Below are 14,959 nucleotides of genomic sequence, written 5' to 3'. Positions count from 1 at the left end.
CAAATGAATACAGAGAAATAAAAAGTAGGAGGAAAAAGAGAGAGTGAAGACAATTGCTGAGCAGAGAAAAAAAAGAACATTTTAAATCATCTCTGCCATTAACTAGACAGGATTTTTTAAAAATCATGACACCTAGTGTTCATGTCTGAATTGCAGCCTATTCTGAGGTTGCTCAGCTTCATTTATTTATTTGTTTATTTATTTTACTTTTGAAAATATCTAAAAGGTAGGAAGGAGGAAGGCTCTCCAGGCATTCAAAAGCCTGGTAGAAACAGTAGACACTATATACTTACCAAACCGTTCCAGATTCTAATGCAGAAGCCAGTTTCAATGCTTTATCAAGATTTTTTGTGAATACTGCTGCAGTGAGTCCATACTCGATACTATTTGCTCTTTTTATGACTTCTTCTATATTTTTGAACTTCATTATTGGTTGTACAGGCCCAAATATCTGCAATGAAGTAATGATAATGGCAGAAAGGGGCAAGTTTCAACTGAAATCCCATGACCTCAGAAAGAATTTACTCACTTTATATGTTTTTGTCCAAACATGCAAAATGATCACACTTGGAGTGTGGGTGAGCTAGAAAGACCACTGAATCTGGAAACTATGGATCTGTGTTCAAATCCTGATTCTGCCTCTTTTACTGCCTTTCCTTTGTGGTTTCAGGTAATCTTTAGACTTATAATGTAAAAAGCCTCAAGGGCTTTTTATTAAAAAAAAAAGTAATTTGACTTTCTAGAAATCTTAGAAGCATCAAATTAAAATTGTTTTCACTGGTAAGGTTAAAGTTGTTCTAGGAGAATCCCTTTCCCTAACTCCTCAGAGCAATAGGCATGGAAATGTTGCAGAGAGCAACTTAACAAGCATGTATGAAAACTGGAATGATGGAATCTTTTATGTAATATTGTTAAAACACCAGCGGAGATATAGTTCTATGATTATGCCCTGCAACCCACAGAGTGCCACATTTGCCACAAATGGAGGAACTTCAAAACAACGAAGGGACTTCCTGTCCTCAGCAGATTCTGGTAAGCATTGGAAGGGATATGGCAAGTTTTTACCAAAATTGAGTGTGAGCAAAAGGATGGAAAAAAAAAACTAGTGCTATAAATCTAAAGTTGAAAATGTAAAAGGTGGCTTTTGAAGGCAACTCATTACTGGACTCGTTGTCCAAATTTATTTTTAGATCTAACATTATGTCTAGGCTGAGGAAATAGTTTCCCAGGTTCCTTAGAAACTGCATGTCACAGGACAGTTAAAAAGCTGAGTTGTATGCCATCAGTATACAGTAAGTAACCCATAAAAATCTCAAGACTAAAGTCTATAAAATTTTGCTGCCAGAAAGCCTTTGGCAGTAATTTACTCTTTTATGTCTCCCAATGGACACATTAAACAAAAAGGCAAAACATCCTGGGGTCTAATCATATGGGGCCAGATTCTCATCCTACATGAACTCTATAGGAATTGTTACAGGGATACAAACTTGGCCCATGGTAACCAGATGCCATCTTGTTTGATATTAGAAACACAGTGTTAGATTTATGTCTTTGTGGGGTTCTCTTGCCTTTCCATCATTTCAAAATGGTGACCAGAAGGGAAAACTTCAATAAGTGTTTTACAAGGAATGCATTCATTAAATAAACATCCCTTATAGGAATTTGGTTGGAGAGGATTCAAAGTGGCAAGGGACTGTCTTATTCCAGGGATCTTGACTTGACAAAATCCTAAAGCAACCACTTTTTCTCTGCTGTTGGGATCATTTCCAACCTATAAGTATCAGGGAAGTTCCCAGGACCTGTTTTCTAATAGTAGGGGCTTTTGTTGAACAAGTGTAAGTTTCATTTTAAGAACTATGTTAATATGAACCTTCTGCATTGATATTTATTTCAAAAATCCAATGAAATTTAAATAAAAATTTCCCTGTATAGAGAATCAAAGCACTATATACTATACGGATAAATGAATAAAAATAAGCACAGGTGAAAGGCAAGAAAAGCAGTGTACAAATGAATCAATCAACCATTTAAAATGAATTTTTGGTGGTGGGGGGAAAGGACATAGTTCTTTTGTTTTGGATTTACTTTGATGAAGGAGAGAAGGGAGAAGAAAACTCCAGCCTTCCTCCTAGCTATACAGACCTGAATTTTTTTAGAGGTACCAGCATTAAAAAATAATGAACTAGAAAGACAAAAAGATTTAGATCCTGGCCATGAACAAGGAAAAAGTCATCTGATTTTCCATAAGAACTAACCTGAACAGGTTCTAAAATTACATGGAGAGTAGTTTCAACTCTAACTTAATAGCTTCTTTTGGAAACAAACAAAGAAGTCAAAATCTAGAATATGGGGGAGGGAGAAGTGGGAGAGAAATTAACCTCCTCATCTAATTCTTCTTCCTTCTATCCTAACCAGAAGTAGTGTCATTTCCACATGGAGTTTAACTGCTGAAAAGTTTAAATGGCAGAGAAAGTGATTTATGCAGTGTTTGAAATTGTTGAATTAGTAACAGATTCATGTAGTCTACCTTCTCCCTTTTTCTTGGATATTTAGAAGCATATCCCTTGGGAAACACAAATCTGTCAGATGTCAATAAAACATGATGGCCCCAAACTGAGGTGGCAATGTGGTATTGTGGAGAAAGGGCTGATTTGGAGAAAGAGGATTTAAGATTAAAAGCTAGCTTTGTTGTTTGCTAGCTGTGTGAACTTAGGCAAGTCACTACCTCTTCAGGCTTTATCTATAAAAAAGAAATTGGGACTACATTAACATGAAAGCCCTTCTAGTGCTGTCTTGGTCTTTCTGAAGTACTCTTTGCCTTCTCTTTTAGAATCAATACTAATATCAGTTCTAAAAGAGCAGCAAGAACCTAGGGTCACATAGTCAGGAAGTGCCTGAGGTCACATTTGAACCCAGGATCACTTGTACCCAAACCTGGCTTTTTATACACTGAGCCACCTAGCTTCCCCTTGAAATATATATATATATATATATATATATATATATATATATATATTTTTTTTTTTAAGATGGCAGGAAAGAGAAGGCTACCAAATTTACTTGTTCTATAACAAAGAAAAAGCAAAAAGTTATCCCTGAGACCCTTTGGACTCAAGGAAACATGCTCCCAGAGCATGTACAATTTCAAAGGTTCAAATCTCCAAGTTCATTGAGCAACCAGAACACTATTTCTGTTTTCCCATTAACATTTGTGGTAACACACCTCCTCTTTGGCAATCCGCATGTTGTCTGTGACTTCTGAGAACACCGTGGGCTTTATGAATAGCCCCCTGTCTTCCATGGCTGAGCCCCCATATTCCAGTTTAGCACCTTCTTTCTTCCCACTCTCTATCAGGTCCAGAATTTTGTCAAACTGCTTTTGATCAATCTATAAAACAGAGAAAATAAATAATTAGAATAGAATCCAGGTTTTGCTCAAGACCAACATGGATATGATGGTTGTGGTTTTGTTTGTTTGTTTGTACCTTCAAAATAAGACATTATCATGCCTCCAAATATTCCTGCAAAGGCAGGGATGTTACATTTTTGCAAAGTAAGAAACTGAGTCGTTTGCTGTGTATCTCAGTATTTATTAAGCATCTGCTAAGAGCACAGCAATGTACAAGTCACTGGGGAGAGGAAATGAATGCAAAGAAATAGACCACCCTGAGTCCACCATCCAGGTCATTTTTGTCCATAGTATTTAGAGTTAGAAACAATCTTACATGTCCTCAAATTCCACCCCATAGTTTATAATCTAGTAATAAATTTGAGACCCTTCCTCAAGGTGGTCCAGTGTAACCATGCTAGAAATGGAATCAGAACTCATGACCTCCTCAGAAAAGGATGCTGATTGCCAGGATGCCTAACTTTCATATAGAACAAATCTGGGTCCTTTTTTCAAAATAAAGGTTTTGGTCTTTGGAGTTCATGCTTCACTTCCCAGCTGACCAACCACCCTGATTTTATCTTCCCCATTTGCCTTGCTACTGGATTTCCCAGCACCTTCCCTAAGTGACTTAACTTTGTTTTGGAACCACAAGGCTATGCTGTCTTGATTGATGAATCGTCCAGCACAAAAATTGTGAATTTGCATATGACTATATAATATACATACACATATGTATAGAATACGTAACATTGACTGTGTCATGTATATGTATGTTATAGCAGCCCCAAATTCAGACCATTGTTCAGTCTCTCATTTCACCTAGTAGAAAAAATATGATTATAATAGTTCTTTTTGTTCCTGGACCTCTACTTTCTACCTCTCTCTGGTAACAAAAATCAAACAATACCACCAGTGCTTCTGCAAAAGCCATTTCAGTATCTTTGTCAAGAGAACTTCATGGACAGTATTAAAAATGCTTGTGACAGTCAATGGCCCTGTGGCTCCCCTTACCATCCTGTCCCTGTGATTTCTCCAAACTTTCCTTGCCACCATCAAATGCTGCTCCAAGAAAGTAAACCAGCTGCTGAAAGAGATTATTTGGCTTTGTATTTGTATCCCATCACTTAGCATAGTTCTTGCCATATAGCAAGCACTTAATAAATGCATTTTACTCATTCACAGTTCTTGTACATGTGAACCAAATGACTTAGAGATGGGAGCAATCTTGTAATCAATCTGGTGAATTTGCAACTGAATTATCCAGCTTTTGGATGGTCAATGATCAAAGACTTGTTTGAATTTTGTTGGAAATGGGCTATTTTCCTTTTCACTTTGGCTCTGGAGACATAACTCTAGTATGTATTTGTTGGTCCCAATACTTTATGATTTTAGACAGAGTAATGAATTTTACTTGAAATATGTTAAAGATGAAAAATAAAAAGCAAACTCGGTTGGCCTCTCTGCATTCTTTTCTTTCTGCCACAGGAGAGCATATGATTCAATAATTGGGGGCATATGCCTCAAACCTCTGCTCTTCATAGATAGCCTCATTAAAAACAGATTTAGTATTAATCTCTAATTGAATAGGTTCTCTATTTGCATTCCAATCCCAATCTCTGGACAAAATAAGTATGATTCATGGTTTAAACACAAGAGGTAGTCATGGTGTAGCAGAAAGGATATGGATCCTGAGTCAGAAGCCAAAGGTTGAGTCCTTATCCTCTCCATAATAGCCTATGTGTCACGTAATTCCCTTTACCTCAGTTTCTTTATCTGTGAAATGAGAATATGCCTATCCCATTCCTTTTAGAGTTGTGAAGCTCAAATCAGATAATTCATGAATTCTTCTTCCATCTATGATGCTTTTTGTAAATGTCAATTTTCCACTGACTTTTAAAGATCAGTTTTTAATATCAGTTATTTTCATATATATATATATTTATAATATCAGTTGTTTTCAAAAGTTATTGCTGACCTTACCAAAATACAGTTTTTGCTAAACTGGAAAAGAAAATGGCAAACCATTTCAATATCTTTGCCAAGGAAACTCCATGGATAGTATTAAAAATATTAAAAACAATATATTAGAAGACAAGCCCCTCAGGTCTGAAGGGGTTGGTATGCTATGGTCTAAGGCCATGAAGAGTCAGACAGGACTGAGAAACAACAACAAAAGTTTTGCTAAATGTAAGTAACATCTTCAGGGCCTTTGCAATCTGGCTCTGTTTTTATCAATTCATCTTCATCTGAATCCAAGGCACCATAGTATAATCCCAAGCTCCAACTACACTTCCAGGAATGATATACAACCTCCCATTTGGATGCCTTTCCTTTCCTGATCCCTTCATCCTGGATCATTCCACCTTTCTCCCATTTCCCCCTTGATTCATAATTCTTGGCTTGCACTTTTCACATGCATTTATTGCATAGACAGTTTTGTACAATACTTCTTTTTCCATTATGGTCTCTCCTTAGTCGCTGCTTGATCTCATGAAGGCAAGAACCTTGTCTTACTTAATAGTTTATTTCCTCCAGCAACTCAACATGGTTTTAAAAAAATACAGGTGATATGTGTAATTGTTGACTGTCTACCTAATTCACCCCAGTAAAATCCATCTGTTTTTCAAATAGTATGCTCCTTAACGGACATCCTACCCACCAAAAATGAAGTTTCTTGGTGATAGTGGATGAGCCTATTGTTTTAAGTCTGAGAGCTCTCTGGTAAATATCAATTTAAGCTAAATACTGCAGGAGAAGGTACAAAAATATGAGACCCCAAGGTATTAGATGAAAAGGCCACTATCAGCTCAAGATGGGGAGTATGCTGGATCCCAGACAGGCCAGGTGGTTTGCACATTGTTTATCTGCCTCGTTGCTTAGTTGCCAAATAAACTTGAATAATTTTTAAGAATTTGAGTGACTGCTCTGCTTCGGGTGGACACTGAACTGGATCAGTTAGCCTCTTTACGTTACTGAGCCTGGAATATTTAGACAGCTGGAACTTCTTGCAAAGCAAAATCTTATTACCATAGATGAAAAGACATATGAGAGAAAAATCCAGTGGTCTCCTAGAATAATATTCTACGGCTGGACTACTTAAATGGGCTTTGAAAAACTGAATTTAGCAACACCATCAGACAAGCTCATGAAATCAATACCAACTTTCTGGGGCTTTGTTCTTCCAGAAGACACAATTAGGCCAAGGATTTCTGTCGTCTCCCCTACACTAAAAGACCAAATATTTTGGAGAGGAAGACTTTTAAAACATAATCAGGTATAAGATTTTCCTTAGCACAAGGGATCAATTCACATCTTTTTTGCAGGAAGGTTGATTATCCTTAATGTGGGAGTTGATTCAGTAATCACTTGTGGTTATGTTTCCATCTAGTTTGGAAATTAAATTCCTGCAGCTTGTTTAATGGCCTATGGTTTACTAACAGCTGTGCTTCATAGGGGCCAAATGAATACAGGCTGTACGTAGTAACCTGGCCCACAGGAACTATCTGGTAATAATGCCACAACCTTGTTGGCCTAGGGGTAAGGGACTGGTGCTGAGAGCAGAATCACAATATTCTTCTTTTCGAAGGCTTTCTTTTTATCCCTCCAGCCAGAAGGAAGTATTTCTGTGAATCTATTCAAGATGACTAATAGGCCTTCATTTAGTCATTCAATAAACATTTATTAAATGTCTAGTATTTGCTGTGCATTGGAGTAGGTACTGAAGGGTTCCCATCATTCATATGATAGCTCATTATAAGATAACAGATCTACAAATACAATGCCTTTCCCCCCAAAACACACCACTTCTAAACTACCCCAGTCAAGAGCACTTCCCTATTTCCTGTTGCCTGAGTTCCTGACCAGAATGTCATACTTACTCTTGCTTGCCTCACATATCCAGTTAGTTGCCAAATCTTACCATTTCTTTCTCTGCAATGTTTCTTTGGATGCTTCTCTCTTTCTGCCTTCCCATTGCCAAAGTTCAAGCTTTGATCAGGTCTCACCTGCCTCATTATTGGTCTCCTTAACTATAGTCTCTTTCCCCTCCAATCAGTCCTTCACACTGCTTCCAAACTGATATTCCTAAAACATCTGCTCACATCGCCTACCTACTTCCAAACTTTCATAGCCCCCTATGGTCACTAGGATAAATTACAAAGATCTCAGCTTATTAATGTTCATTACAAAATGGCTCCTGCCTATCTTTTCATTTTTATTTAATATTCCTTCCCCTCACACATTCGCCATCCTAGTTAAATGGATTTGTTAAGTACTTATTATCTCCTGCCTCCTTCCCTTTCTAAAAGTGGTCCCCCACCTTTGGAATATACTCATCTTTCCTTCCACCTCAAAGAATTTCTCCCTCTATGAGACTTTTCTTGATTTCTCATTATTAGGACTCTCTCCCTCTTAGAATTATTTTGTAATCCTTTATAAATATTTTGTATTTATTTTCTTGTTTGGATATTGTATCCTCCAATAGATGATAAATCCCTTGAGGGCAAGGGCTATTTTGTTTCAACAGAACATAGCACACCACTTATGTAGAAGACAATAAATTTTGAACATAACTGAATCGAAAAAGACTTAAGGGGAAGGATTATCATGTGGAAAGGGAACAACCAGATGGTACAGTATATAGAATGCTGGGCCTAGAGTCGGGAACACTCATCTTTCTGAGCTAAAATCTGATGTTAGACACTTACTATGTGAACCTGGGCAAGTCTCTTAACCCTGTTTGCCTCAGTTTCCTCATCTGTGAAATGAGCTGAAGGTAAGGGTATACTATTCCAGTATCTTTGCCAAGAAAACCCCAAATGAGGTTATAAAGATTTGGACACAATTGAAACCACTGAACAGCAACATATGGAAAATGGATCAGACTTATTCTGCTTGGTCCCAGAGAGTCAAGCCTAGGATAGGAGGTGGAAGTTACTCAGGACTAGATCTTGACTGGATATAAAGGAAAACTTCCTAATAATCCAAGCTATCACAAAGTGGAATGAGTTGCCTCAAGAGGTAATAAAGATGTCCCTACTGGAATTCTTCAACAAGAGACTGGGTGTAGACTAGCTAGTCTCCAGTTTTATCCCAGAGAAATTTCTTATTCAGGTGTGCATTGGACTAGTTGGCCTCTAAGATCCTTTCTAATTTTGACTTTCTTTGATTTTGTAATTAGGTTATTAAGTTTGGTACTTGCTTTCTCATCTTCACGCCTTTACACTGAATGCCCCCCATGCCTGAAATGCATCTTCTTCCTTTCCTCTGCCTCTGGGAGTCCTTAGCTTTTTTTAAGACTCAACTCAAACATGTACTACATACATGGAGCCTTCCTTAATCTTTCCAGCTACTCCAGCTACTGGCATCTTCTTCAAATAACCTTGTACCTTTTTTTTTCATATATACATTATCCCTCCCAACAGAACACAGGCTTCTTGAGAGCAGGAATAAACTCTTTTTAAAACTTGGTATCCTGAGTACTTAGTACAGTTCCTGGCACATACCAGGTGTTTAAAAATGCTGGCTAACTGAATGATAGAGTTATCCAAAAGAGGAAGGGGTTGTTTCAGAAAGGAGTGGCTCCACCCTCACTTCTAGTCTTCAAGTAAGGATTGATCACTTTTGGAGGATATTCTAGAAAGGATTCTGGTTTAGGACTACAAGATTTCTTTCAATTTTGAGATTCTATGAATAGATTTTTATTCGCATTGACAGCAAGGTGGCACAGGGTAGAGAATACTGGACTTGAAGTCAAATCCAGCCTCAGATACTTCCTAGCTGCAGGAACCTGGACAAGCCATTTAACCTCTACCTGCCCCAGTTCCCATAGCTGTAGAATGGGGCCAATAATAGCACCTACCTTGCAGGGCGAGGATAAAAGAGATGAATCTTTGTAAAGTGCTTATTGGTTCTTATTATCTCAGTTCTGGACTGGAGGATTACTTAAGAGACTCTGATCCTTGGACTTTTAAATTTTATTTGTTAGAGAAGCTCCAAAGAACTGTTTATAAGGCTGGTGAAGCCCCACTTTTGTTTGGACATGGCCTGCTTCTAATAAACATTTACCCATAATTTGTCACTCCACAGTTGGTGGTTAGAGGCTGAACAAAAGATAAATCAGGTTGTTGTTGGTAAGGTCAGTACCATCTCAATAATGCATGGAAGAGCCAGTTCTGATATCTCTTAAATATTTATTTGTCTACTCTGCTTTATAATAGCAAGAAAGTAAGACAGGATACAGACCAGGGAAGAGCTTATTAAACCCTGTAGTTAGTCATCTCCTCCTCTTGCCCTGTAAATAAAGCCTTCAGAGGCATGTTCACTAATGAGTCTTCCTGCTCATCAGGGAACATTTGGAACAATGGGGAAGCCCTCAGACATTGAACTTATAGTTTCACATATTCACTGTGCATCCCGACAATTCATCATGGCTCAAATTACTTTCTGCTCTCTGGTGACACTCTCTGTCTTGGACTGGCTGTTGCTGCCGCTGCTATCTCCTACTGAAGGACAAGGAAGGAGGAGACAACTCTTCTTTCAAAAAAAAATGGAGATTATCAGCCCTCTTTGGTTGGAGACAGTCAAACACCATAGAGTATGTTAAAGAGAGAGGAACACCTAGTTGAGGTGTAATTTGTAATGTAATCTGGAAAACAGTCTTAAAAAGTCTTAAAAAGGAGAGAATTTTAGAGAAGCTAGTATTTAAGCAACATCAGAACTCTATGAGGATCTCCCCTTCCATTGATGCTTTGTGGTGATATAATGAAACTATTCTCAAAACCTATTTGTTTGTGGAGGACAAGGGCTCTTCACTTATTTTTGTGCAACGGCCCAATAATGTTTTTAAATTAACAAAATGAAGCAAACAGGGTTACAAAGGAAACATATTAAGATAGGTATCTATCTATATATACACACACATGTGTATAAATTTTAAAAACCACAATTCATGAAAACACTCAGTTAAAAACTTCTTGTGTAGACAATATAGGTGATTGGATTCTTGATAGAAGTCAGAGCCTCATTTCAAGTAATCTCTTTTAAATAGTCTTCACCCACTGAAAAAGAAAGCAGACACAAACATTCACATGAAAGTACCTGTGGCCCTTGTTCAGTCTTGACATCAAATGGGTCTCCAACGAGTCTCTTCTTGGCATACTCCACGCTCCGCTTGACAAATTCAGGGTAGATCTGCTCTTCTACAAACACTCGGGAGGCAGCTGTGCAGCACTGGCCTTGGTTAAAGAACACTCCCTGATGGGCACACTCTACTGCCAAATCCACTGAAAAAAAGGCCCCCAAAATAAGGAGGGGGGAGGGAGGGAAAGGAGAGATCCTTCCTGTGAACTAGGACTCAAGCAAACCATTGTCTCAATAATAAACTCCATGACAGCAGAGACTTTATCCAAACATCACATCTCCCTAAATGACAGCAAACTGCTTTCCATACATTAGACCCTTCATTAATGTTTATTCTATTGAACTGCCTGGGAAAGTTCTTTAGAGAACTTGCTTTAGTAGATAATAACAAGAATTGGCATATTATTTGTATGTAATTGGATACTTCTAATGTATTTGAAAATAGTTTAAATAAATGTTCCCCTTAATCTTTGTTTTAAAACACAATTATTTTGCTTAGTAAAGTCTTCAATGGTACAATGCCAAAGAAAGTAGGACAGATAATTTCCTGGTTTCCCAATGGAGAAATGGGACCAGATGTTCTGAGGACCTACTTCCTCTCTAGTCAGAAGTACAGAGTCAGCCCTCACTAACTTGGAAAAATGAAGCTCAAAAAATTTCCATTAAGTAGCACAGCTCCAGAATTTAATTTAGGAGCCTCTGACCATGGAAGTAGTACCCTTTTACAGGCCTCTGCCTTAAGACAACTTGAAATGCCCCCCCCCCTTCCACTGTAATAAATTCATCTTTTGTGCTATTCATAGAGGCTGGAGTGAAGATGAGGGGTGAAGGAGGAGATGGGGTTAGTTAACTCTGGTCATTTTTTAGTTTATATCAATGGTGGCGAACCTTTTAGAGAGAGAGTCCCAGGTTCTGCACCCAACCCACCCCCATACTGAGTGCCATGCCCACCCCTCACCCAAGAGTTCACACCATGCCCCTCCCTTCTTCTGAATGCTGACATGCCCCCCTCCTTTATCCCACACAGGGGAGGGAGAAAGCACTCCCATTGGGCTTCTGGGAAGAGGATTGAATGAAGTGAGTAATGTCCTCAGGGTGTGTAGAGAGGGGGAGAGAAGTGGCACCAGCACCCTTCCCTCCAGCTATACTACTTGTGAGCTGCCCACCTTATCCTCTGTGTACTCCATTGAGGTGCTGAGCAGAGAGGTGGGGGATGTGAGGGAGGGGAGTAGCTCCACCCAAGTCTCTCTGCCTTTCTAGTAAGGAAACTCCAGGGGGGGGGGTGGAGGGGAGGGAAGCCCTGTGCTCACAGAGAGTGTTCTGCATGCCATCTTTGGCACTCATGATATAGGTTTGCCATCACTGGCTTATATCATCCCTGAGATTCCAATTTTGTCAGGGATTTATTACATGGAATTTCACAGTCAAAAGATTTCACAGAGTCAACACATTTATGACTGCTTTCCTCTCTCCCACCATTTTTTTGGGGGGTGGAGGGACAGAAGGTCTATATGTTAAATTTAATTTAAAAAAAAAGGAAAAGCTGAGATCCCAAGGACCCAAAGAAAGAGTCCTGCTGAATTTCACTTCTATATTCCAACTTTTGAGCTACAGTACAAGTTGATGGCTGCCCAAGACAGATATAGAAACATTAGCAACAATGGCTACTATTATAAGAGGCAGGGTTGTGGCCAGGTAAAATTTCTCTCTGTTCCTCCTAGCTTCCCGCTTCTTAACCTTCTTTTGTCTCCCTTAGTGCCTCCTTCCCTTCACCTACCAAATGTCCTTCCTTCTACCAAAATCTGCTCTCTGAAAAGCATTTGATATCAGGCAGTTACACAACACTGAGTCAGAAGTCGGTGTGATAATTCTCCCAAGGATATTTGTATTTCCAACCTTATCTCTAATCATGGAAGGAAAGCCTTTCTCCTGGTAGAGTAATTTCTGGCATCGGTAAACATAGGGAGTAGGTTCTGGGAAGCAGATAGACTTTCCCCTTCTGTTCTCCTAAAGCCATATTATGTACATCGTGGATACTCTATTGACTTTACAAAGAATTATAAAAGCTCCATGGTGCCTTTCTAGTTTCCCTTTTGGATTCCAGTTCTGATATGTGTTGAGTTGCAGCCAACAAGGCATTCTTTTTTAGCATTTGGGGGTGTGGCACCAGACAAACAGATCTCTCTCATGGAACTAAAGTGACAATGTGACAAAGTAGAGAGTATTGGCTCTGGTTCAAATCCTGCTTAAGATATCTTACCAGCTGTGTGAACACAGGCAAGATACTCTCATCTGTTTCCGCATCTGGCATATTTGCTCTACCAACCTCTCTGGGTTATTGGATATCAGGAAGGAAGTTCTTCACAAACCATAAAATATTGTATAAATGAATGATTACTACAAGAATGGCTCACCTAACAGTTGTAGAAAGACAACTGGGGATGAGGCCAAGCTTACTGCCCAGGAACTGGGTGTGCTGTCATTCATCTAATAAATCTAAAGGGTTGGAGTGACTTGGAAATGCTCAATTTGAGGTTTGACTTAACAGGTATAAAAGAAAAAACAACCTATCTTTCCTTAAGAGAAAATAAAAACACCATTGAGAAAAACATAAAGACTTTGGAGCTAAAAGATACTTACAATCAGCATCAGCACAAACGATACATGGATTTTTCCCGCCAAGCTCTAGAGTTACTCTTTTTAGATTACTTTTAGAAGCAGCTTCTTTAATGAGCTTTCCAACCTGAAAGTAAAAAAGACAAGTTTAGACCAATCTCAGAATTATGAGAGGAATGGAGGAAATAGGAGGTTTTAGTAGAACAACATGAATTAATGATGTGATATAGCAGCCCCCCCAAAGCTGGTGGTGATTCAGGGGATAGAGCACTAGGTGTGGAGTCAGGAAAACCTAAATTCAAATCTGGCCACAGATATTTCCTAGCTGTGTGATCCTGGGCAAGTCACTTACCCCCAATTCTCTAGTCCTTAGCACTCTTCTGCCTTGGAATTGATACTTAGTATTTATTCTAAGATATAAGGTAAGGGTTTTTAAACAAACAAATAAAATGAATAGAAGGAAATGGTAAACCACTCCAGTATCTTTCCCAAGAAAATCCCAAAAAAGAGGTTGTTAAGAATCAGACACAACTGAAAAACAACTTAACAGCAATGACAAAAGTTAATTTGATTGTAGGCTGAAATAAGAGAGGAAGCAGAGTAAAAAGAGTGAAGTGATACAGAGCTGAAATTAATCAGGAAGACCTGAGTTCAAACCTTAGACACGAGCTGAGCTGTGTGACCCCGGATAAGGCATTTAACCTCTAGCAGTCTCAGTTTTTCTCATGTGTAAAATGAAGACGATAGCAGCAGTTATCTCACAAGGTCCTCATGAGAATCAATATGTAAAGCTCTTTGCCAATTTTATAGTGCTATATGCCTCAACATCATAACAATACATACTAGGTACTCACATTGCCCTTCTGGCAGTCCAGGATTCATCCCTGTTCTGTTCCAAGCTTGAGAATAATTTTCAAATACTTCTCACTCACCCCTCCATCAAAAATTTGCCTGTTCTATCTATCTCCTTGGACAGATAAGTGGCACATTGGAGAGAGCACAGTGCCTGTAGTCAGATTGGGCTCAGATATTTACCTTATCGTGTGACCCTGTACATGTCACTTAGTCCTGTTGGACTCAATTTCCTCATCTTTCAAATGGACAAGAGAAGGAAATGACAAACCATTCAGATACCTTTGCCAAGAAAACCCCAAAAGGGGTAATGAAGAATGAGAACAACTCAAATCTATCCTCTTTCCTCAGGACCTTGTTCTCTAACCATTAAACTGTTAATCAGAACCAATGCTTCAATCCTCCTACATTTACATTAGAAACCAATCTATCAGGAAGATAATGCATTAATCCAATAGAAAAAGTCAGGTTTTGTTTGTTTGGTTTGTTTGTTTATGTTTTGAAAACAATTTTTAACATCCATTTAAAATTTTTGGGTTCCAAATTCTCTCTTCTTCCATACCTTCCCCCACAATGAAAAGGCAAACAATCTTATATAGGTTATATCTGTGTGATTATGGAAACATATTTTCTTATGTCATATTATAAAAGAAAACACAGGCAAAAAACCCCCAGGAAAAATAAAGTAAGAAAAAGTCTGTTTCTATCTGCATTCAAATTCCATTAATCATTTCTGTGGAGGTAGATAGCATTTTTTATCATTTGTCTTTCAGAATTGTCTTAGATCATTGTATTGATCAGAGTAGCCAAGTCATCCACAGGTGATAATCATACAATATTGTTGTTACTGCATTTCAAAATTCTCTTGAATTCTGCTCTCTTCATTTTGCATCAGTTTGAGTAAGTCTTCTCGGGTTGTTTTGAAACAATCTCACTCATCATTTCTCATAGTAGTACAGT

At 38.4% G+C, this 14,959-nt stretch overlaps 1 protein-coding gene across 3 annotated transcripts in view; it reads right to left on the bottom strand.

Moving 5' to 3' along the window:
- Nucleotides 1-14,959, bottom strand: part of ALDH1A3 (aldehyde dehydrogenase 1 family member A3) — a 58,668-nt gene that overhangs the window by 12,362 nt on the left and 31,347 nt on the right. For 2 of the 3 annotated variants that reach the window (XM_007479471.3, XM_003339986.3), the window contains exons 8-11: nucleotides 13,172-13,274; nucleotides 10,490-10,674; nucleotides 3,224-3,388; nucleotides 294-451 (exon numbers count right to left, since the gene is read on the bottom strand). In XM_007479471.3, the coding sequence (XP_007479533.1) occupies nucleotides 294-451; nucleotides 3,224-3,388; nucleotides 10,490-10,674; nucleotides 13,172-13,274 (611 nt within the window). The remainder of the gene's footprint in view (nucleotides 1-293; nucleotides 452-3,223; nucleotides 3,389-10,489; nucleotides 10,675-13,171; nucleotides 13,275-14,959) is intronic. The other variant, XM_016424670.2, reaches the window with a different exon arrangement.

Source organism: Monodelphis domestica, chromosome 1, assembly GCF_027887165.1.
Source record: "Monodelphis domestica isolate mMonDom1 chromosome 1, mMonDom1.pri, whole genome shotgun sequence".
In the NCBI taxonomy this organism is placed as follows: domain Eukaryota; kingdom Metazoa; phylum Chordata; class Mammalia; order Didelphimorphia; family Didelphidae; genus Monodelphis; species Monodelphis domestica.
This window is presented reverse-complemented; position numbering and strand designations above follow the sequence as displayed.